General features: G+C 43.2%; 1 protein-coding gene across 3 annotated transcripts; it reads right to left on the bottom strand.

Annotated features, from left to right (window-relative positions):
* Positions 1–255: 255 nt before the first annotated feature.
* LOC133926310 (uncharacterized) lies at positions 256–3,722 on the bottom strand. 3 transcript variants are annotated; one of them, XM_062372175.1, is made up of 2 exons: positions 2,403–3,721; positions 256–711 (listed from the first exon to the last, which is right to left on the bottom strand). In XM_062372175.1, the coding sequence occupies exon 1, from the start codon at positions 3,627–3,629 to the stop codon at positions 2,424–2,426; it is 1,206 nt and encodes a 401-aa protein (XP_062228159.1). In that variant the 5' UTR covers positions 3,630–3,721; the 3' UTR covers positions 256–711; positions 2,403–2,423. The 3 variants fall into 3 exon arrangements, with proteins under 3 accessions (XP_062228159.1, XP_062228160.1, XP_062228161.1); XM_062372176.1 differs by lacking the exon at positions 256–711 and adding an exon at positions 722–1,151 and having other exon boundaries at positions 2,403–3,722; XM_062372177.1 differs by lacking the exon at positions 256–711 and adding an exon at positions 722–1,139 and having other exon boundaries at positions 2,403–3,722.
* Positions 3,723–25,287: the final 21,565 nt, after the last annotated feature.

The following is a 25,287-nucleotide window of genomic DNA, read 5'->3' as shown; positions in this document are numbered from 1 at the left end:
GCTAATTTAGAGAAAGACCCACAAGTTAGTTGAAACCCGACAATAAAATATCGCAAGGAAGATTGCTAGCAGTCTTATCGAAGGGTCTGATGCAGGACTCCCAAGATGAGTGTTAAGATTTAGTTGCTTAGTGCAGTGTAGATAAACAATTATCATAATACATTTGAGATATTTTAGAATATTCTCTAGTGTTACTAGGAATATTTCTATAGATAAAAAAGCAAATATATAATGATAACACAAGTGATTAAGGTATACCTATAAATACCCCACTCATCCAATATAACATAGATAGAAATAATTATTACATCAACTGTTATCGTACTATTCACTGTGTTACGACTACTATCACAACAGTATGTTTCCATCAGATTTTTGCTGAGCTTGCCTAGTACAAGTGCTGAGCAGTCACCCTTTGCAGAATCGCAGCAGATGCCACGCTGACAATACTTACAAACTGATAATAGGCGCTTGCCTTCTTTGCAGTCGAACATAGGACCAGCACCCATTTCAACTGTTGTTTATTCCTGAAGTCAACTGAAAGGTAAACTAACTTCAAGCGATTTGTATGCTTGTCCAACCACGAACGAGGCTCCCCCAGTTTCAGCTACCTCTGTACCATGATGTTATCCACAAATTGCAGCCTGCATGAAAAATGGTTGTTCTCCTTCAGATTTGGATGACGTTGCGGTATTTTGATAACGTCTCATCCTGAAATGCAAAGGATGCAGATGAACAAATGCTGTCAGTATCGATTTTTAGCCTCCTATACCACGATTAGTACCATCACAAGACAGTACAGGGTGAAGTGTGCTACACTACACTAAGTTTATTATTGGAGTACTCAGTATGGAAAAAGAGTTGGTACAGAAAATGAGCAGATAATTACAGTGCTACCGAGCAAACTTTTCGATTTTTCAGAAAATTAAAGGTACAAAATGAAGACTTTTGCCCCTCCCCTGCTGTAATGCTGTTGTTCAACTTCAGGTGACTGTAAGCACTGAAGAATTGCTACAGCCCATGACCATTGCACATGATCCAAGTTCAGTATGCATGTTTGTAGATATTGGGCCTGAACCCTGACGTCACCACCTGCATACACCACAAGTCCACGAATGAAGCAACTCTGCCTTATCCACCTAATTTCCATTCTAACACAAAACTAATCAGCGATAAGCATGTATTCTCGAAATTGATAAGAGCATTATCTGTAATAAAACAAAAAAAAGTTTTTGAAATCTCAATTGTTTTGGTGGTAAACTGAGCTGGTACACAGAAACATCATGAATTTTTTATACCCTCCAACCTCCAACACCGTTTGGTCAGCAGGAAATAACTTAGCATGCACCCTGCCAATGTGCTTATGGAATATAGGTCTGGGTGCCTGACAATATCTTTTAAGAAAATACAAGGGCATCAACCGCCCAAAGTTAGCAAAGGCCTGGCAGATGACATTGTTTCTAGAATAACTGCTGAGTGAGAAATGGTGAGCATCAATGCTGTTGGCATGATGATTATAACCCACGAAATATGGAGCATGTCGCTACGTTGCATATAGAGGTGAGAAGTCACCAGAAGAAAGTCAGGTGAAAATGACAAACCCTTGAAAGCACTGTTGTACCGGTGGAATGGAAGCCACATGAAGAAGGTTTTGCAAGTCAACTGTGATGGAGCCCTCTTCTCTCTCTCTTTTTAAGAATAACGGAGCCCTCTCTTAACTGTGAAGGTAGTGATGTTCATTCTTCAGAGACCACACAAGGAAATTACAAGGGACAATGACTGAATTATTTGATGAAGTAGGAGATCCTGGAACAGCAGAGCTACTCGCATGCAGAATGACAGTGAGGAAACCAACTGAGCATCGGTATGAAAAGTTAGTTCTGGAGTGTGCTGCACAATGGAAACATACAAGCCAGTGCTGTTGATCAGTTGGTTGGGTCGCTGTATAAAGCTATTAGCAGAAATATAAAGGCAGAGATCCAGAGCTGTTCATTCTGTCACCTGAATAAAACGCACTGAACAGCAAAAGAAGCTGCCAGCTGCCCAAAAGTAGGAGATATCTGTGCTAATAATGGTTTAAGAACTTGATACGAGTTTCTCCAATTTTCTGGAGAATGTTGCAATTGTGCGTAATCACTGAAGTTAACACATTAGTCTCCCTCCATGCTCGAAAAGAAAAACTAAAGAGGTGAATTAGTTCAGTTCAGTTGTCAAACATACGAGCAACACAGAGAGCATACAGTAACTGAAGCAAACAGGTGCAATATTCATCAATCCGGTTAATTTTCCAGGGAAGACAATCTTGTTACTAGTTCTTACAATAGTTTGCTAATTTTTACATGATCAAATGATCATGTCACATATACAAAAAACAAAACAAACGTATCCATCCAAGTGTTTACCTGTCAATCCCCACATGAACCTCACAAGTAACCATCCTCATCCTCGTCATCGCTACTCCAAAACATGTCATCCCTGTTCAGCCCAACTCCAAATATACCATCTGTAATGTCCTCATCGGCAAATGCAGACATTGTCACAGCTCCAAGCAAACTGGTCCTCGCTCCAACAATGCCATCAACAACATCATCCAAGTCACTTGTATCCCATTCCACTATGAACTCCTCATCGCACTCGTCTCCCTGTTCATCCCCGAACTCTGGAAGTTTACAACCCCGCAGCATCTCCTCATCAACCTCTCCATTCTCGACACGGTCCCATGGCAACCAAATGTCAGCAACCTTGCCAAGTGCGCGGCACCCGTCACCAATCACCACCGTCTTCAGGTCGGCATCGCGCGCCTTGCGCACTGTATCGGTGAAATCGGAGTCGTCAGAGACGAGCACCACCCAATCGACGCCACAGGCGACGGAGTGCTTCACCTGGCGCTTGAGCGCGTGGTCCGCGGCCTGTGGCTTGTCGGGGACGGTGCGGACGTGGACGCCTGCGCGCCGGAGCTCGGAGGCGAGCCCGTATCCGACCTTAGGGGTTAGGAGCTCCCGCGCGGCGTCTTCGTACTTGGTGTTGCCGGAGATGAACCGCTCGCGGAACTTGTGACGCTTCTTGCCCTTGAGGGAGCGGAGGCGGGCGAGCTTCTTGTTGCGCTCGCGCTCGTGGAGCTGGCGGAAGTGTCGGGTAAGGTCGGGGCGCGTGGGGAAGCGGCGGCCGCAGACGGCGCATGAGTAGGGCACGGGAGGGGCGGCGATCCCCGCGCGCTCGGCGCGGTCGAGGGCGCGGCGGTCGCGGCGGTCGGCGAAGACCCTGGCGGGGATGTGGGAGAATGCGTGGCGGTTGGCGAAGGCGGAGACGGAGACGACGCGGCCGAGGAGGGAAGCGGCGGCGATGAGGGATGAGGCGGCCGGGAACGGCGGCCCGCGTGGGGGCTTGTTGTCGAGGTCCCACAGGACCACCACCTTCGGGGACCGCGCCGTCCACACCCCGTCCCGCCCGCGGACCATCTCTACGTCCGCGGTCGCGAGCGGGTTCTCTGCTTCGGCCGCCGCCGCCACCGCAGCGCGTCGGGGCGGGGGGTCGCTGCGCAGGGAGAGGTGGTGGGTGCGGCGGAGTGTGAAGGGGTGGAGGAGGGCGGCGTTAGGAGGGAGGTGGAGGAAGGATATGGCAAGCGGCATGGCGGCCGGAAGAGGCGCGCGTGGAGGCGGGGTTCGCTGGAGAGTCAGCTGATGGATAGAAAGGGAGTGAAGAGGGAAGACGACGGGTGATTGAACTGGGGAATACGGGATAATCTTTTTATTTTTCCTTTTATTTTATGTGATAAGTATTTTTTTCTTTTTCAAGAGATATTCGCATTTGTGTTTGTGCGGCAAACATTCAAAATTAGACAATATATATGAACATATTTACTGAAATAGATAATATGTAGTCGTATTTATTAATTTAGCATCCATATTCAGCGCATCGTGTACCAAAAAAGATTTTCGGTACACCGTGTACCGAAAATGTTATTTTCGGCATACGATATGCAGAATACGGAACTGTTGTCCGTATTCGACACACCGTATGCAAAAAATAGACTGTATTCGATATACGATGTGCAGAATACAAATAACAGTACTATATTCGGCACACCATGCGTCGTATTCGACACAACGTGTACCGAAAAACACTTTTTTTTTTACCGATATTCAGATATGTTTTTTAATTTTGGATTTTTACCAGTTTGTGCAGGCTCCAAACATCGTGGAAATTACGCTGCATTAATTTGTGAGATTCGGGTAACATTTTTATATTGCGGTGAGTTAAGTTAGGTAACACTTTAAGAATTCATGCTCATCCTATACCTTCTTTTTGGTGGACCTCTCAGGCATCTAATCTCTCAACTGTAATGGTATAGTTTTTTCGCTCAGTAAATATATGATTTAGTCAAAGCTTTTAAATCGTGATTTTCGAGCTTGGTGCGGTCCAAGAAAAGCTATTGTTAGCTATCGCACGAGCTATCTTTTGTCGCCTTTAGTATTAGTGAATACAAGATATTAAAGTTTTTACAAAATATGTTCATGTTTGGAAAAAGAATTAAGTCCATATATAATAAGGTACAAAGTGTAATATAATAAGATTATAAGTTAGAATACTCTTCACAAAATTACTTAATCAGTAGGTAATGTAAGTGTTTGTGTGTTGAAAAAAGAGCTAGATACCTTACCTTACTAGGTTTCTCATAGTTCCAGCTTATAAGAAATGTTTTTAAGGCCTTGTAACGCAGTTGGATTTTAAAATTAATTTGAATTCTAACTTGAATTTTAAAACTAACTTGCTGACCATTTTTCTTTTCTCTGAAATGAGAGAATCTGTTTATGCCCAAAAGGAAGAACATATCATATCGTTAAATTGTGAATTGTCTTATTATCATCATGTCATGTCAATATCGTTTGGCTAATTGATTTTTAAATTTTCACTTGTCCTCATATAATATGTATAGTATTTGTTAATTGATTGTTAAATTAGAATGACTGTCACATTCATGCATGGTTGAGTTTTCTATTCAAATGTATGAAGCACAGAAGTTATGTGGAGGCCATATTTTCTCTAAATATAACACTTTGTTGCAATTTAACTTTAATCGCTCCGGTCGGCACTCAATTTTCCATCAGTCTCGGTTGTTTCCAATTGTGAAATCCAAGTGTGGTCTAATCTATGATATTCATGGTTGAGTTTTTAATCCCAAATGTATGATGCACAAAATATTTTATTTATGTCTAGGCATTCCCCATACATTCTTGTAGTGAAGTGACTCGACACCCAACTTGTGTGGAGGGCGCTTGCGGGTCTAAGGTTTTGCTTACCATGGAGGCGACTGAAGCATCAACCTCGGCCTTGGCCTCGCCGTATGAGGTCTGGTCCCATCCCTCTGCCAATGCCGCCTAGTCCCACTTCTCTCTCCTTTGGTGATTTTGTGTTACTCAGTGAGCGCGATCAGTGGGTGGTTCACGTGAGTGCAGAGGGGCCAATGTGGGTGGGAATTCATGATCGTTGCGGCGGCGATTGATGGGCTTTGGAGGTTTATGGAGAGATGTGGTGCTATTCATGAGGGGCTAGGGGCCGGGTGTCATATTTTTGAGGTTGAGCTTTGGGTCATCTCCTTGGTTTGTGTTGTTGTACCTGTTGCGTGTGTGCTCTCCATTGAGGGGGTTATTGTGTGTGCGGTGACGGTATGTGGAGTTGTCACCAGTGTTTCTGAGATGACTTGGTGTTGTGTTTCGGGTGATTTAAGCTACAAGATGGTGGAATCGAACTCAATATTTTGGCCCCTTCCGTAGACTGCATTTTAGCACAATGTGGATTGAAAATTTGACTAGCTATAGTATCTTCAGCTTGAACACAAGTGCTTTTCCGGTTTGCATTTGGCCTGTAATTATTTCGTGATGTTTCTATCATATTTAGGGAATGTGCCTTAGGTTTTTTAAGCATAATGTAATCAACAAACTCAGATACTAATTAATAACTATTAAGGGTGGGTCGGGTTATAGCCGGTGTTTCTGAGACAACTTTGATTCTGTTTTGGGTGACTTCAATTTTGTAGACTACATTTTAGCAAAATGTGGGTTGAAATTTGAGTAGTGTCTACATTATCTTTAGCTTGGATGTTGGTGTTTTCCTGTTTGTATTTGGTCTGTACATATTGTTGTATTTTTCCTATGATGCTAGTATAATCTATCTCATAAAAAGATCAGATATTAACGTAACATAATCCCATATCTTTGTCAGTTTTAGGGGACATTTTTATGGTATGTGTCCAGCCCATAATTTTGCCTTGTATTTTCTTTTGTGCCTAGCGTAAATCTTTTTCTGGGGTTATCCATTGATCTGAAAAATATTTTACATGTAGTTCAAAGTTTTCACTAGTGAAACTTCCAATATACATGAGTTAATAAGGTCTTGAGCAGTGCAATAATAATCCTAACAGTATCTTTTTGATAGCTAAAATGTTATATCACCTACAGGAACATTGTTGCTATAATCACAATTGCACAGATAGTTGAGACAAGAAAACATATAAAACAACCTAAGCTTCATTTATAGGTGCAACAAGACCCACATGATCCAGACACTCACAGCAGATGGGTACACACGTGTGTCCGTTATAAACACACACATTCATAAATGTTGTCATTTTACTACATGGAGCATGCCCTCGGGGGATCGAATCCCAATTTACATTCATTGATAAGCCGGCCTACACCTGTGAAGGAGGATTTTTTTTTTTTGAAATTTCAGGTGCTGGGTATCGAACTCGAAACCTCTTCTCTAGAGCACAGAAACACGTCCACTATGCTCAGTTGTGTATAAAAAAGTTGCATAAGACCCTACATCTAACTTAAGATCTCTTCTCTCGAGCACAATAGCACATCCGCTACACTACAAGCTTGGTTGTGTATAAAGAAAGATATAACAACAGAGCCCACGCCTACAAAGGAGGAAAAAACTGAAATTCTTTCTTAGTATCAAACTTGATACCTCTTCTCTCCAGCACAGTAGCACATCCACTACCCTAAACGCTTGGTTGTGTAGAAAAAAAGATTGAACATTCTATTGATGAAGGGATATTTTGTAGAACGGAATGAAATCCTTGATTTTATCTCTAGGCTATATTTTGTCTAAATACGCTCTCTATTTCATGCTAATAGAGAGAAACACAATAGCTACATGGTACAATTTTTTGAGCAAAGAAAAAGTTAAATGCATTGGTTTGGTTTCTATAATAAAAACGATAAAACTCACGCAATCGCGCTTTACCAACCTCCTACTCGCCGTGGTGCACACCGTTGTTACCTAACCCAACCCCACGTCCCTCTGACCATATGTTCCCAATCTATCTACATCCACTATTATCTCGGCCACACAAAATCATGACCCCGCCACTTACTGACCGCAAATCTACCCAAACTCAGTCCCTCGTCCCCACCATGGCTACTGGCTCCAGGGGGTTAACCACTGGCAGCCAGCTAGCAGCCAACCTCATGAGTCACGAGCCGCCCATTTCAAAGCGGCTATTCTCTCTTACCCTCCGCTTCACCTCACTCCTCTCTTCCTCCCCACCAAATCCTCACGCACTTTTTTTTATCAAAGCGACTCGGCAGCAACTCATGGGGAGGGCGGGAGAGTGTGCACGAGGGCTGTGGATTCGTGTGCCATGGAGGCGGCCACAATGTCATTTGCATCGGCCTTGACCTCGGCTTCTGCTAACTGGTCGCACCCATCGACATGTGTTTTATGGCATGCAATTAAAGATATGTGTCTAACTCATAATTTTGTCTTCAATTTTTTTTCTGGGTTATCCATTGATCCGACAAATATTTACATATAGTCCAAATTTGTCACTAGTGAAACTTTGAATGTGAGTTAATAAGGTCTTGAGCGGAGCAATAATAATCCTAACGGTTTCTTTTTGAGAGCTAAAACGTTATATCACCATCAAGCACATTGTTACTATAATCACAATTGCATAGAAAGTTGATACAACAAAACATATGAACCAACCCAAGCTTTATTTTTGCGTACAGCAAGACACACACGATCCACACACTCACAGCATACAGGCACATACGTGTCCACGTTCTAAACACACACAATCATAATGGTTGTCATCTTCCCACATGGAGCACGTCTTAGGGATCGAATCCCAATTTTAACTCTATTTTTCTCTAATTTACCTTTATTGATAAGCCGGTCCACACCTGTGAAGGAGGAAAAAAAAGAAATTCTTGGCCCGGGTACCGAACTTGAAACCTCTTTTTTCAAACACAACATCACATCCCTTACACTCGGTTGTGTATAAAAAAGATTGAATAGGGCCCTGCATCGAACTTGAGATCTCTTCTCTTGAGCATAATAGGGCTTGGTTGTGTATAAAAAAAAATAGAGCTGCAGGGTCCACGCCTGCAAAAGAGGAAAAAACTGAAATTCTTGGTGCTTGGTATTGAACTTGAGACCTCTTTTCTCCAACATAGTAGCACATCCACTACACTAAAGGTTTGGTTGTGTATAAAAAAAGATTGAACATTCTGCGGACGAAGAGATATTTTTTACAATGGAATTGAAATCACTTATTTTTATCTCAAGGCTATATTCCTCTAAATGCAGTCTCTATTTCATGCCTATAGAGATAAACAAAACAGCTACACGGTATAATTTTTTTAGCAAAGAAAAAGACGAACACATTGATTTGGTTTCCATAATAAAAATGATAAAACTCACGCAATCACGCTTTACCAACCACTACCCATTGCGGATCACACCGTTGTTACTTGACCCAGCCCCATGCCTTCCCCTCACCACATGTTTCCAATCTATCTACATCCACTACTATCTCGGCCCCACAAAATCATGACCCCACCATTCAGTGACCGCAAATCTACCCAAGCTCGGTCCCTCATGCCCACCACTGCTACCGGCTCCAGTGGGTTAACCACTGGTAGTTAGCCAGGCAGCAGCCAGCCTCATGAGTCGTGAGGCCTATTTCAAAATACCTCTCCTCTCTTATCCTCTGCTTCACCTCGCCTCTCTCTTCTTCCCCACAAAATTCTCATGCACTTTTTTTCATCGAAGCAACTCAGCACCCAATTCGTGGGGAGGGTAGCAGCAAAGTCATCCACTTGGCCTCAGCCTCGGCGTCCACAGGTTGATCGCACCTATCCATGTGTTTTTATGGTAGGCAACTGAAGGTATATGTCCAACCCATAATTTTGCCTCCTATTTCCTTTTGAGCCCATCGTAAATCTTTTTTTTGAGTTATCCATTGATCCAACAAATCTCCAACACTAAGCACTCCAATCTCCAAAATTCCTCATTCAAAGTCATGCCGCCGTCGACCTTCCGTGTGTCATCCCTGTATCACTGTCAGCGCCAGGATCCACACCGTCACCACCAGCACCACCACGCTCCTGTGGCAGAGTTCCCTGTCCGCGAGGTTGGCCTGAACTAATGTTGGAGAGAGATGGGGAGACGGCGTTAGCTCTTCTGATGTGACTTGCGAGCCGACGACCAAGGCAGCTCACCAAGGCCATTGTGGGTTTCTGGCGGATGTGGGCTGAGTTTGAAATCTAGATCAATTCATAGCGAATTCGATGCTGTTGGAGTGGGCTGTTGCTAAGAGTTGAGACAAGAAACATATAAAACAAAGAAAGCTTCATTTGTAGTTGTAATAAGATGCATGTGATCCACACACTCACAACATGTGGGACACATGTGTGAGTTTGCTAAACACACGCATTATGAAGCATAAGAGGGGATCTAGGGCTTTGATGCGCGGAAAAGATGCAGTACCAATGCAAGCTTCTTTTTTGGATGCACAACATAGGATTCGTTAAAACGGGCTTTGACAAACTGAACAGGGGACATCATGGGTCTTCCTGCATTGTTTGGTAGTCGAGCGGCCGACTGGTCGACCGAGCTCAGGCGATGACTGTTTTCGTACTGGTATCGTGTGCAAAGCCGATTTGTTTCTTATTGTTTGAACTTGGGAATTTTGCTTCAGTTCCTACATGAACTGGACACATACGTGCCCTTATTATTATCTTTACTACTTAAAAATACGTAGTGGTTTATGTTCCGCTTGCATGCGTTCCGCTTCTGGTATTTTCAGCGTCTGCGTTCCGCTCCGCTCCCCCGCATGGGCTCACGTCCCGCACCCACGCTCTTGTGCGCTGCAGCATGCTCTTGCGTGGGTCCGCCCACTGTGCACGCTCTCATGCCTGCTCCCGCCTGCCGCGTGCGCTCCTGCCCGCGCGTGCGCTGCCACACCCGCTCCCGCGCGGGCCTAATTCCCTTGCGCGGCCACACGTCCACGTTACGTGTGAAGCATGTGCACATAACTAGTTTTTTTTTAAAAAAAACTTATTGTTACAAATTGAAATAGTGGAAAGCTAGGGTCTTCCTCCCATACAACATGAAATTTAAACCCTTGCTTTTGAACGTAATTAATTTAAGAGTTCAAGACAAAAGAGCAAACACTATAAATTCAAACTTGTCAAAGGATCAATGGTTTGTTTTTTATGTGACTAATACACCAAGTATAACCATTTTTTTCTTGAACCAACATGAGAGTTACACGTCATTATATTAAGAAAGAATAAAAAGAATCCGTACAATCACCACAACATGGCACATCCAGACCGACCAAAACAAACAAAACAAAACAAAATAAAACAGTACACACGCTGAAGGACAGGGGGTCCTACCAACCGAACCAAATCACAAAAATACGACGCCCAGAGAGGGTTCTATGACAACAGCTTCAAGAGGTCCTTGGCACCAGCCATAAAAATGAGGTAGTGTGTTCAAATGTGGTCTTTGGCACCTGCCATAAAAATGAGGTATAACCAAATTAAACCCCTAACACTTTGGTGGCTAGTGTGTTCAAATATGGTTTTAGACTATGTAAAAAAAATCATGTACTCTTCTGTTTCTAAATAATTCACAATTTTAACTTTACATTTGTTAATTATTTAGAAAATGAGGTAGGATATATTTACTGCTTGCCACAACACCATGCTGAACATATATATATCTTGAACATTTTGTTGTTGTTGGTGGTGGTGGTGATGGTAAAGGCTCTCGATGAGGAAGACCAAGTCCAAGAAGGACCCGGACAAGCCCAAGAGACCTCAAGCACATTTTTCGTCTTCATGTGAGTGTTAGATTCGTGCAGTTTCTTGTGCGGATTTTTTCCATATTAGTTGTGAGTTCGTTCTAATTGATTTGGTGTATTCATTTTTCGCAGGGAGAAGAACCCACTTGTGAAGCAACTCACCGTGTTAATCATCGATTTGATTCGAAATTATGCATTGATTTCGCTGTGAAAACTTGCGTTCTAATTCATGTGCATTTGTGGATTGCAGATCAGCAAGGTGGGTGGTGACAGGTGGAAGTCCATGCCTGATGCTATAAGTTGCTACCATCTCATTCCCTGCGAAATTTTCTATGCGTAGTTTGTTTCGATATGTTATGCTTCTTCGTGGTTGGATGCATGTTTCGTTTTAACTTCGTCCGTCTTTGGGCTACTTGCGTTGTGCATATATCTTGAGGTTACTTGTTGTTGTATTAGATCTATGAAATTGATGATGGCTAGCGCTAGTCCGGTTGTTTGGTTATTGTAAGTTCCCTGGTTATGCTCAAATGGATGGTGATGCGTTCATGTTGTGGAATTTGAGTTGGAGTCAGTTTGCTCACACGTTAGATTTTCGATTCAAATTGTTTAATGCACTTGCACAATCTAGTTTAGTAAATTTTATTTTTGTCGGTGGCCTAAATTTGTGGATAGCATTTTGCTTTTCCCTTTGGGTTGCTGTCTCGATCTGCCCCTAAAACTTCAAATTTACCGTTAAAAAGTGCAGTGTAGTGTTAACTTTAGAACGTGCAGTGCAGCCCTTTTAGGCGCAGATTGTACAGCTGAGATCGATACGCTAGAACTTCGTGTCAGAAGCCAGGCATGACCACATGTTGCTTTATAAATTAGAGCATATTTTTAGGAATAAATTATTGTTTATAAGTTTGCCCAGGTTATCTAATTTTCCTGGCTCCACAAATGAGAGCTCTGACATCTCGTATGGGCTATCTTTGGCTACGATGATAATCTAATGGATTGAGTTGCATAAATTAAACAAACTGTGCCCGCCTCTATATTTTGATAAATTCACAAAAGTTTACACTAGGTTTCTTTTGGGCTCACTAGGTTCATACATAACTTTCGACGTGTTAACCCGGCCGGTATATACGATGAAACAGAACATCACCGTGCTGGTCCGATAAAATGGAAACGAATTCGCTTCAGGACATACTGACATGTACACGCATGAGGGCGGACGGCACCATTCTGCATTCCAGCCGAGAAAGTTTACCATGACGAGCAAAATGACCTTGTTCAATCTAACTTTCACTTGCTCTTAGCTGTGTGGAGTTTTTCAATCGATGTCTATGCTAATTATATTGTGAGCTTTGGAGTGCGGAGCATAGCCAACTGAATGCAACATTAACTTTAATCATGGCAGCTAGCACTGCATTTGCTCGGGCCAGATGAACATCAGTAAACATTTAACTTTAATCGTGCCAGTTGATACTGCATTTTCTGGTAGTACCCAAAAAAAGATCATTCACGTCAGTTAAAAATAATTGACAGTGATAATATATCACTGTAAGTTCGAAAGCTTCAGTCGCACATAAAAATCGAGTTAACAAAAACCAACAGCGATAATGATTAACTCTTCCAGTTATAAACACGAACCGGTAGTGATACATAAAATCCATACGTTTGTCGTGCATCACTGCTCGGCTTCATACCCTCGGCTGCTCGGCTTTTCAGTGACTTTAAATGCCGATGTTGCTCACACTATCACTCTCACTCGCTCTCTCTCACGTGCCCACCGCCGGCCGCCTCCACCTCCATGAATCCTTGTGATGAACCGTTTAAATAGTATTCTAATTAATCATCAGGATGATTATTATCAGTAATCATAATCTCAATGATTAATCAAAATATCATCCCGTTAGTCTCGATATGTGTTTTATGTTCAAGATCAGAACACATACATTTCCAATATATAACATCATAATAAAGCTTAAGAAAGAACGCCTAATTAACATTAGATTACAAGTTCTTCAGCACTCAACCATTTACAATAATTTACACAAAAAATTAGATCAACTACGCACCAGAAACAAAATTAAAGACAAAAAAAAAGATAACCTTACTCTAAGGATTATGCATTGAGTCATTAGCAAAGAAAAGACCACAAGGTTATGTAAATTCATATGCGTAAGCAACCTAGAGACAGATGTATGAGCACCTATATTTAACCAAATAAACCATCTTGTAAACAATATGAATGTAAATGTAAATGGAACCATCTTATGGAATCAACGACCATCGACAATTATCGGTGACATGGGAACCAGGGGTCCCCGAGTCCCGAGGACAGAACAGCAAAGTACCATGTGACGCCCTCCCTCGGGGGTTATCTCCCCGATGTTCGAGAAGACCAAGTCCCGGAAGAGGGTGCTCGGGGCCATGAACAGTGACTCCCGAGTACCCGAGTTCCCCGATAACCCGAAAAGGCCGAGTTCCGGGAGAGGGCGCTCGGATTCATGAACAGTGGTCCCCGAGCAACCGAGTTTCCCGAGGACCCGAGCAATCAAGTTCAGCGAGAGAGTGCTCGGGGCCGTAAACAGTGGCCCCCGAGCGCCCAAGTGCCCCGAGGACCCGAGCAGTCAAGTTCCGAGAGAGAGTGCTCGGGGCCGTGAACAGTGGTCCCCGAGCACTCGAGTTCCCCGAGGACCAAGAGAGGGCGTATCCGTGAGAGAGTGCTCAGGGCTATGAACAGTAGTCCCCGAGCACTCACAGTTCCCCGAGGGCCTGAGAAGTCCTCGCCGGTGGTTCCCACAGGGGCTCAGCGGCGATGTGTCAACTGGTGAGAGGCCAGGTGCTGTATTTAAGAGGGCGCGTGACTTGTCACTTCCAACCACTCCCCCAAGCTTGCTGTCAGTCCCTACCACGGTCTGGCAGGGAGGCGTGGGGACATTTAATGCGCGGGTCCCATCGCGCGTCATCCGGCGTGCCTCGGGATAATGTCGCAGGGCTCGAGGCGCAACGCCTACCCCCTTGCTGTGTCAAGTTCGCTCTGACCGGGCGGGCACGCAGGGCTGCTCGGTGGCTGCTCGCCGGACCCTCCCCGCTGCGCCCGCTGGAAAGCGGAATGATGACGACGAAGACCGTATGGGGGCGCATTTTCAACCCTTCCTGTCACCTCACGCAGCAGCCCATGATGGTTGCTTTCCATTTATGACATCTTGGAACTTGCGCCAATCCTTTCTGGGCACGTCACCCGCCCCGCCGGGTATAAAAGAGGGGCGGGCTCCCTGAAGAAGAGGGGAAGACGAGTCTGGAGAACACACCGAAACACATCGGACGAACTCAGACGACGACGACAGAAGAAGCACGAAGCCCTAGACTTAAACAAACACTCTTGTAACACAGCAGATCCTCAGAGAGACATTCTCAGAGCATTTATAGCATACATACAGGAGTAGTGTATTACGCTCAGTGCGGTCCGAACCTGTCTAAAAATCTCCTGAGCATTTACTTCCTCCGGCATCCGATTATCCACTCCACCTGCATCTTATTTACTCCCATTTATTTCACGTACGAGGCGGGTTCAGAATCATCCCCCCGGCCGAATCTCAAAGGGGGTCCCTCCGGATCCCCGCTTGAGGAGTTCACCCTCTGACAACAACCATGCGCAACAAAACCATACCAATCATCTCACATTTGTGACTCTACGACTGATACCAATGGACAAGAGCATGCTCATGACTGAGAGCGCGGTAATTCAAATTATTTTTACATCCTGCAGGGGGTACAACTTTATTCACACGAGACGAGGATCATACGGCTTGAGTGATCACACATACCCACCTAAGGGGTACCCGTATTAACCTTTCTTATACCTAGAACCACCCACTTGTAATGCCCCTATGGTATCTGGGTTACCGTGAACGTGTCTCGGACACCTCCGGCTCCCCGCCACCTTACTTCCTATTTTCTTTCTCTTATGTGTCACAGGGCTGTAATGCAAGTGTCGGCACGTCGTATGATATTTGGCATACCTTACCATTAGATCAGCTTGTGGTTAGTATGGAAAGTGCCAGAGCCAACTGCATCGACGGATGATGCTTAAACGATGGAAACGATCTATAGTACCCAGGCTCCTCTCCCGAACTACCCTGAGGAACTCCTCCGAGGCAGAAGACACCCCTAGCACTACTCACATCTCGTCTCAATCTCACCACTCATCCAACCATCAATATCATAACCAATCTTTGTAAACAATAAGTAAGCCCTAAGCTCATGAATAAAAGATGAACCATTGCTCGACTTCTACTAAGGACATATGCATTGCTAAGCATTTCAAACAGCTCTTAAGTTAGACATAGACGATGTTATCAAGGCTACAAAGATATGTATAATCAATAACTCAAGGTAGAGATAATGCATCAACATAGATCATACCCATAGACGTCCGACATCGACTCACTGAACATGTAAACTTACATAAAGTATAAATTATCAATTTAGACTCCATAATTCAATCAAAGGATGTAATATGTTTAGATGCTTACCTTGGTGCTCTAGGGTTTGCCTGATACTTCCCGCACAATAAAGCTGTCCAAATGGGCTGTGCCTACTGGGCCGGCCTGAGGCTCGGCACTATAGGCATGGCCCAGGCAGGGCACGGCACGATGCCATGGGCCGTGCCTGGGTTGAGCGAACGGCACGGAGTGCCGACATGGCCCGGCCTGGCTGAGGCGGGCCAACACGGGCACGGCCCAACCCAGGTCGGCACCGGCAAGAGCCATTGCGCGTGGGGCTGGCCTGGCGGGGCATGGTCAGCATGTTTGGCCCGGCTGGGTTGACGGGTTGAATGGGCATCGCCCAGCCCGTTTGACCCATTAACCCATTTATTTTGAATTTTGTAGCCGTTTTGTGACCGTTTGGGCTCCAAAAAATTCGAGAAAATTGCAAAAATTATTATTATTAGCTATAAATAGAGAACCACCATGTCCTTCCATTCCACACCAACAACAATATTTTTTCCCTTGTTTCCTCCTCTCATTCTTGTCTCAAAGTTCTTAAGAATTTGTGATAATTTATCAAAATTAGTTTGAATTGTTGTCAAAAATCCGAAAAATTCCAACACCCTCATCTTGATGTCTTGAAGAAATCTTGGTGATTTTTTGAATCATTGTTCTTTCTTGTTTTTTCCATCGTTTGTTTGTTATTTGATTATTTCTAACTCGAAAATTTGAATTTTCTTATAGTGCTATTCGACATTAACCATGGATGCCGATGGTCATGATACGTCCATCGATCATGATTTTTTTCTTCAAGTACTTGAAGGGGACTACGGCTCTTTTGGTAGCGGTGTTGCAGGTGACAGACACGACGATGACCCTCTAGCAGCACCTACATCGTCAGGTTCTACAAGTGCACACACGTCAACAAGCACTGGCTCTAAAAGATAAAGAGCTACTACTTCCAAAGTTTGGCAAGACTTCGAAAGATCTACAGAGAGGGAGATGGTGTAAATGTCAGGTATGCTAAGCGTTATATCTGCAAACATGAATTATCTACAAAACCCTCAGGTGGAACCGAACACTTAAAGAGGCACACCACAACTTGCAAGTGAAAGAGTGGATCAGCCATGAAGCAAACAATGCTGTAGTACAATTGAAAATTTGGCAACATTTAACTCCAATCTTGCCGATCGGTGCTGCATTTCCTTTGGGTCTCAGATGTTTGCAATTGTGAAATGTATTAGACTCTCCTTCTATATTGTTAAGGTAAAATTTATGAAGCACAATATTGTTTTATCCACTGAGTAAAAATTCACCTAAATTTCAGCAAATTTTGGTTATTTTTGAAGTAATTGTATAATTCTAGTATACACATTGAATACACTCAGAAAAGCATGTCCCAACGTTTAACGTAATGGTTGTCATCTTACTGCATGGAGAACGTCATTAGGGATTGAATCCTAATTTTAACTCTTTTTCTAATTTACCTTCATTGATAAACCAACCCACACCTGCAAAGCAGGAAAAAAATTGAAATTCTTGCTGCTAGGTATCGAACTTAAAACCTCTTCTCTCAAGCACAACAACACATCCACTATGTTCAATTGTTTATAAAAAAAGATAGAATAGGGCCCTGAATCGAACTTGAGATCTCTTCTATTGAACACAACAGCACATTGGCTACACTGCAGGCTTTGTTGTGTATAATAAAAGGTAGAACAACAAGGCCCACATCTGCAAACGAGAAAATAACTGAAATTCTTGGTCCTTAGGACCCGTTTGGATGGCCGAAGTGTTTTGGTTTCTATTGAGAAACGCTTGGATGGCTTCCAAACGGGAGAACTCGGATCATTCTAATCCACAAACCAAAAGAATCGTTTCGCAATTCTGGTATGAGGTCGAGAAATGGGTGAAAGGCAGTTTCGTGGGCGAAACAGGTGACTGGTTCCAAGGGCAATTGATTTTTTTGCCATCCTACCGGATGACGTACGCCCAAATGCCACTCTACTAGAGTTTCTCGACCATTTGCCACCAAAACACTGTTCAAATCTAGTTTCCCGTCACGAATAGTAACCATGAGCTAAAAAAAGCGCAAAAAAATGTATTCTTTTTTGTACATGCTCTATAATTCCTAAGCAACCTATTTTAACTGGATTCACATAAAAATCTTGTGTAGAATTCAAACTATCTTCAAAATGTGCTACTTTTGCAACTTCTAGCAATTTTTAAGTCCTCATAAAAATTCCAAAAAATCTAGAAAAATTCACTAATATTCCTATAATGTGATTTAATAATTTATAAAATTATCTTCCACCCTAGGTTATAAGTTGAAAAGGTGAGGCATTACAAATTAACTCACCTTTTCACCTTATAACCTAGGGTGGAAGATAATTTTATAAATTATTACATCACATTAGAGGAATATTAGTGAATTTTCCCAAATTTTTTGGAATTATTGTGAGGATTTAAAATTTGCTAGAAATTGCAAAAGTAGCACCTTTTCAAAAAATTTAGTTTGAATTCTACACAAGATTTTTAGGTGAATATAGTTAAAATGGGTTGCTTATGAATTATAGAGCATGTAAAAAATGGACACATTTTTTGCGTTTTTTTTAAGCTCGTGGTTACTGTTCACAACGGGAAAGTTACTGCACGCGACGGGAAACCGGGTTTGAACAGTGTTTGGGTGGCAAATAGGCGAGAAACTCCGGTATAGTGGCATTTGGGCGTACGCCATCTGGTAGGATGGCAAAAAATCAATCACCCCCCTCACGTTGCATTGTTGAGGTGAATGACAAAGACATACATGTCGATTTGCGTGCTGTGGCCGAAAATGAGAAGGATGCCATTGTTGCCAACGACGGCATAGGTGGGGAAGTGCCGCTTGTCTAGGATCCCCTTGAGGTCGCCCATGACGCTGGTGATGTTTCCTCGACTGAAAGGACAATGATGTCGCCTAGAGGGGGGGGGGTGAATAGGCGTTTTACAAAAATTCGTCCTCTTTTACTGTTGGTCTAAACTTGCAGCGGAATATAAATTAACGGATTTTTCACAAGTGAAAAACCTAAATATGATAGGCTCAACTAGTGCACAATCACCCTAAATAAGTTTGAAAATTACAATCCTAAGATAACTAACATTATTCAATTCTAGCAAGAGATATGCAATAAAACTTAAATTGAAAAAGGCTGAAAACACTGTTTATATGACTGAAATTACTGTTCACCAGATATTCCGGTGAAGACCGGAGTCTCCGGGTTGTACAGGTCCGGAATCTCCGGTAAAGTCCGGATTCTCCGGATTCTGTACAGAACAAAGCCCGAAACTGAATAAAATTAATGAGTAGAGAGTTCTAGCTCAAAACAAGTGATGTCGTGTGTTTCCGGAGATAATTCTACGTAGATTCACAGAGAACCTACACTCAAATACACATAAACAAGTAGATCGAGCAATATGCACAAAGATTTTGGCAAGAACTTAGAAGTAAGGAAACAAGAGAGGAGACACAAAGATTTGTTTCCTGAAGTTTGGATTCACCACTGTGAATCCTACGTCTCCGTTGAGGAAGCTCTAACGAGCCGGGTCTCTTTCAACCGCTTTCCTCGATCCACTTTTGATATCTTTCCCTTCACAAACTTCCGCGGCAACCCTAGTATGAACAAGGGTTCCCGATCTTCCGAAAGGTTCTGGTAACTCTCGATTTGGTGGAAACGAGACACAAGTCGATCCGGCTTCCGAACAACACGATCCGAAACCCCGCAATCGCAGCACCACGTCTCCTCTGGTTATCAACCAGCGTTGCACGGTTGACCTCGCCAAGAAGGCTAAAGTCCTTGCCTGCGAATCGAAGAACACAAGCAAGAACAAGGAAGAATGCAACCAAATTGCAGATGAATGATTAATCTCACGAGTTGGGGTCTCACAAACCGACGAAACGGCGAAACTGTTCTTGACAGAATAATCTAAGCAAAAACCCGCCCTAACGAGAGCGGCGGCGGCTGATAATAAGGGTCTAAGGGTCGTCACACCCCCTGGTCACGCCCCCCTAATGGGCTCAACGACGATACACGGCCCAACGGACCAAAAACGGTGACGCAGCACCGGGACAGATTCTGGATGCTGACTTGTTTCGACGTTTCCCGTTGACTCAGAAGGAATTTGGACCTCAAACCAACTCCATTGGTTTCCTTATGAAATTATCTTTCCAACCATATGTGAATCGTCGAAAACGAAGTCCGGATGCGTCCTGGGTGTCCGTTTTACTGCTCGCTGGTCCTGGAGGTCGAGACTGATTCGGACTCGAGTTGGACTGGACCTCCTGCTGTTGTTGGACGTCCTAGCTGCTCCTCCACGCCTCCAAGCCTTCCTCTATGTGTCTCCTTGTCCTCTCCATAATTTCTAAGCAACACATAATCATTAGGTAGTAGTCTATTCTCAAAATTATATAAAGAGTTGCTTAGGAACGAGCTCACCTCTAAATTTAATTGTCGTGCGCGAGTTCTTGTGATTGGACCTTGAAAGTTCAATGGATGATCATTGTATGTATCCGAGGAAGTGATGTCCTCATCATCCTCCCCCTCTTAAATTGGAGTCGTCCTCGACTCAAGCTCATCATCGGCTCCCAAGTAAGGTTTCAAATCTGCAATGTTTAAAGAAAGACTAACCCCGAACTCGGGTGGCAACTCAAGTTTATATGCATTATCATTTATTTTCTCAATTATCTTATAAGGACCAGCAGCTCTTGGCATTAATTTAGACTTACGCAGCTCTGGAAACCTATCTTTTCTTAAATGTAACCACACTAAATCACCCGGTTCAAGTTTGACTTCTTTCCTACCTTCACTACCAGCAATTCTATACTTTTCATTCATCTTTTCGATATTTATTTTAGTTGTTTCATGCAACTTAGGAATAAAATCAGCACATGCACTAGCATCACTATGTGTTCTTTCAGTGGTAGGTAAAGGCAAAAGATCAATAGGAGCGCGAGGGTTAAAACCATACACTACCTGAAAAGGACTTACCTTGGTGGTAGAATGTGTTGCCCGATTATAAGCAAACTCCACGTGGGGCAAACATTCTTCCCACATCTTCAAATTTTTCTTCAAAATAGCTCTCAACATGGTACCCAAAGTGCGGTTCACTACCTCCGTTTGGCCATCAGTTTGTGGGTGGCAAGTAGTAAAAAACAATAGTTTTGTACCCAACTTATTCCATAGAGTGCGCCAAAAGTGACTCAAAAATTTAGCGTCGCGATCTGAAACAATAGTAGAAGGCATACCATGCAAGCGAACAATCTCTTTGAAAAAGAGGTCAGCAATATAAACGGCATCATCACTTTTATGACAAGGTATAAAATGTGCCATCTTAGAAAAACGATCCACAACAACAAAAATGCTATCCCTCCCCCTCTTAGTCCTAGGCAATCCCAAAACAAAGTCCATCGAAATATCTGCCTAAGGAATAGAAGGAACAGGAAGAGGCATATACAAACCATGTGGATTCAAGCGAGACTTAGCCTTTTGACATGTGGTACAGCGTGCCACGAACCGCTCAACATCTCTCCTCATCTTTGGCCAAAAGAAATGTGTGGCCAACATATCCTCCGTCTTCTTAGCACCAAAATGTCCCATCAATTCTCCTCCATGTGCTTCCTGCAACAACAAAAGACGAACGGAACCAACTGGAATGCATAGACGGTTAGCTCTAAACACAAATCCATCATTGATCACAAACTTGTTCCATGTACGTCCCTCTTTACAGTTCAGTAATACATCTTTAAAATCAGGATCAAGCACATATTGTTCTTTTATTGAGTCAAGTCCAAAAATTCTATAATCAAGTTGGGACAACAAAGCATATCGTCTAGACAAAGCATCAGCAATTATATTATCCTTCCCTTTCTTGTGTTTGATAACATAAGGAAAAGATTCAATAAATTCAACCCACTTAGCATGTCTACGATTCAGATTATTTTGAGAACGAAGATACTTAAGCGATTCATGATCTGAATGTATAACAAATTCTTTAGGCCACAAATAATGACGCCACGTCTCTAAAGAACGTACAAGTGCATACAATTCCTTATCATACGTAGAGTAATTAAGAACAGGGCCATGCAATTTTTCGCTAAAGTATGCAACGGGCTTACCTTCTTGCATCAAAACACCTCCAATGCCAACTCCACTAGCATCACATTCTAGCTCAAAGGTCTTACCAAAATTTGGAAGTTGCAGCAATGGCGCGTGCGTAAGCTTGTCCTTCAAAGTGTCAAAGGACTCCTCTTGTGCCTTACCCCAATGGAACACCACACCTTTCTTTGTCAACTCGTGTAAGGGGGCAGCAATGACGCTGAAATCCTTCACGAAACGACGATAAAAACCTGCAAGTCCAAGAAAACTTCTCACCTGTTTGATGGTTTGGGGCACCGGCCAACTCTTTATGGCTTCAATTTTCATCTCATCCACCTCAATTCCCCGTGGAGTAATAACATAGCCAAGAAAAGAGACTCGATCCGTGCAAAAGATGCACTTCTCAAGGTTACCAAATAAACATGCATCACGTAAAGTATTAAAAACAGCACGTAAGTGATCCATATGTTCATCCAAAGACTTGCTATAAATCAATATATCATCAAAGTAAACCACCACAAATCGTCCAATAAAAACTCTTAAAACCTCATTCATCAAACGCATGAAAGTGCTAGGTGCATTAGTTAAACCAAAAGGCATTACTAATCACTCATATAATCCGAATTTAGTTTTGAAAGCTGTTTTCCATTCATCTCCAAGTTTCATTCTAATTTGGTGGTAACCACTACGCAAGTCGATCTTTGTAAAAATTACAGAGCCACACAACTCATCAAGCATATCATCAAGTCTAGGAATAGGATGGCGATATCGAATAGTAATGTTATTGATGGCTCTACAATCAACACACATATGCCAAGTACCATCTTTCTTAGGAACCAAAATCACAGGAACAGCACAAGGACTAAGGCTCTCACGTACATACCCGCGGTCCAAAAGCTCTTGGACTTGCCGCTGAATTTCCTTAGTCTCCTCGGGATTGGTTCGATACGCAGCACGATTTGGCAATGTTGCTCCCGGGATCAAATCGATTTGATGCTCTATCCCTCTCATAGGTGGCAGTCCCGGGGGTATCTCAGCTGGAAAAACATCCTCATACTCCTGCAAAAGGTTAGTGGCAGCAGGAGGTATCGAACTAATAACATCATCAAGCGAATACAAAACTCGTTTGCAAACCAAGGTGTAGCAAATATCATTATTAGAAATTTCAGCAAGGTCACTTTTTAGTGCAAGCATAACACCACCCTTCAATTTTATGCCCTCTACCTTAGAACTAGGTGCAGACTTATCCTTTTTAGGTGGGTAAAGAGAATTAGCAACTTGCTGATTTTCAGATTTAGTATCACGCAAATTAGCAGCTCGTTCTTTATCAGCTTGTACAATTTCAGCAGGGGTCATAGGAACCAAAGTAATTTTCTTTCCTTTATGCATAAAAGTATATGTATTACTTCTACCATGGTGTATAGCATCATTATCAAATTCCCAAGGTCGACCCAATAAAAGTGAGCAAGCTTCCATAGGTACCACATCACAGTCAACATAATCAGCATAGGAACCAATGGAAAAAGAAACTCTGCAAGTTTGTGTTACCTTAGCTTTTCCAGTATCATTAAACCACTGAAGGTTATATGGATGGGGGTGTTGGCGTGTGGTCAAGCTAAGCTTCTTGACCAAATCTGAACTCACCAAATTATTACAACTACCTCCATCGATGATGACACGTGCTCGCCGATTTTGGATGACGAAGAAAATCTGGAACAAGTTATGATGTTGCAGCTTCTCTGGTTGTTGTACCTTTGTGCTGAGCGCCCGCTGCACAATGATGCTCCTATAGGTCGCTGTGTCATCACTGCCCAAGATTTCGTTGCTCTCCTCAACAACTGGTTCTTCTTCTTCTTCTTCCTCAATGTCAGAGGCGCTGATGTACCCATCTTCCGTTGCAATGTATGCCCGCTGACTTGGGCAATCCTTCTGCACATGACTGAATCCATGGCAGCGACGGCACTGAATGCCAGAGGTGCGTCCCGTTGATGCAACAGAGGAAGCACTCTTGGAAGGTCCCTGCAAAACAGAATTTTTACCTGAGCCTGAAGGTCGTGTAGTGACCGGATTTGGTGCCGTAGCTGCTTGTTGCTTGCTCACTGGTGAGGGAGCCCTGTAAGTGGATGGTTTGGACAGCCCCAAGGATGGTCCTGTGCGCGGCGTGTATGTGGTGCTGGCCTTGTACTTGCCCTGCTGCTCACGCCCCTGCAACTCCTTCTCTGCAAGCATAGCAAACTGAAACAACTGGTTGACATTGTTAAATTCTTTATAATCAATAATATCCTGGATTTCACGTCTCAAACCCGAATAAAATTGACAAATAAAATCTTCGTTTCCCTCTACTATGCCACAACGCATCAAGCCCTTTTGAAGCTCACCATAATAATCCTGCACAGATTTATCTCCCTGTTCTAAGCGCATCAATTTCTTACGCAGGTCTCTATGATAAGATGGGGGAACAAATCTATCACGCATAGCAACCTTAAGCTCTTCCCATGTACAAGGTGTGGCACCATCCGCAGCTAAATCAGTCCACCAAATAATAGCAAAATCTTTAAACTCACTAGTGGCTTGTCTAACTCTATGTTGTTCAGGTACTTGGTGGGCACTAAATTTTTGCTCTACTGTCATCTCCCAATCAAGATATCCCTCAGCATCATAATGTCCCGAAAAAGAAGGTATAATAAATTTAACCTTAGCATAAGGATCTTCAGGAGCTCGATTATACATACCTCGATGGTGGTGGTGATGTGGAACGCCACCCATACCTGTGGTGTTAGTGCGAAGACGACGCCGTAATCTGTTTTGCAATGTCGCCGCTGGATCAACATTACCATCGTCATCATACAACTCATCACCGGTGTTGCTTCCATTCACATCTTCGTTGTGCACAGGACGGTTTTCCAAAGCATTTACCCTGTCGGTGAGCTCGGATAACCGTTTGTCCACCCGCTCAACCGCGTTTGCGAGTTTCATCTCAATTATCGCTTCAGTGACAGCCTTGATGACTGTCTCCTTCATCTCCTTCTGAGCATTGTCTACAACAGCTTGTAGCTGCTCTTGGCTGACACACTCCTTGAAGTCCTTTGGCGTTTTATCTCCATCAACTGACATTGTGAAAACAAACACAACAACAAACAGTGAAGGTTATCCCTAATAATCGTACTACAAAGGTGGAGTGGTGCCTCTCAATCAAGATCAGCAAAGGTAGACACCTTACCAAGCTCTTACCAGGGTTCTTACCAGCAAAGCAAAGGATACCTGGAAGGCGTGCGAGCGATTGCAGGGATGCAAACCAGTGCTGTCCAGAAGAATCTGTGGAGCTTGGAAGGCACACAAAGAGAATAAATATGTATATGTGGAACACAAATCAGAAACAGATAGTAATGCTGAATTATAGTCCCAAGTACTTGTTCTCGTTGCTGGCCTAAAGTGTTGCAAGTACCAAGTATGTGTGATAAACAAGGTGGAGAAACAAGTATGATGGATAGCAAGAGCAATAGAAACAAAGAACTAAACAGCACACGCTAACACAGCTCACTTTGCCCTTCTCTATGTGCTCCTCTAGATATTG

Source organism: Phragmites australis, chromosome 8 (assembly GCF_958298935.1).
Source record: "Phragmites australis chromosome 8, lpPhrAust1.1, whole genome shotgun sequence".
NCBI lineage: Eukaryota > Viridiplantae > Streptophyta > Magnoliopsida > Poales > Poaceae > Phragmites > Phragmites australis.
Note: the sequence above shows the minus strand (reverse complement) of the source record. Positions and strands in the feature narration are given on the sequence as shown.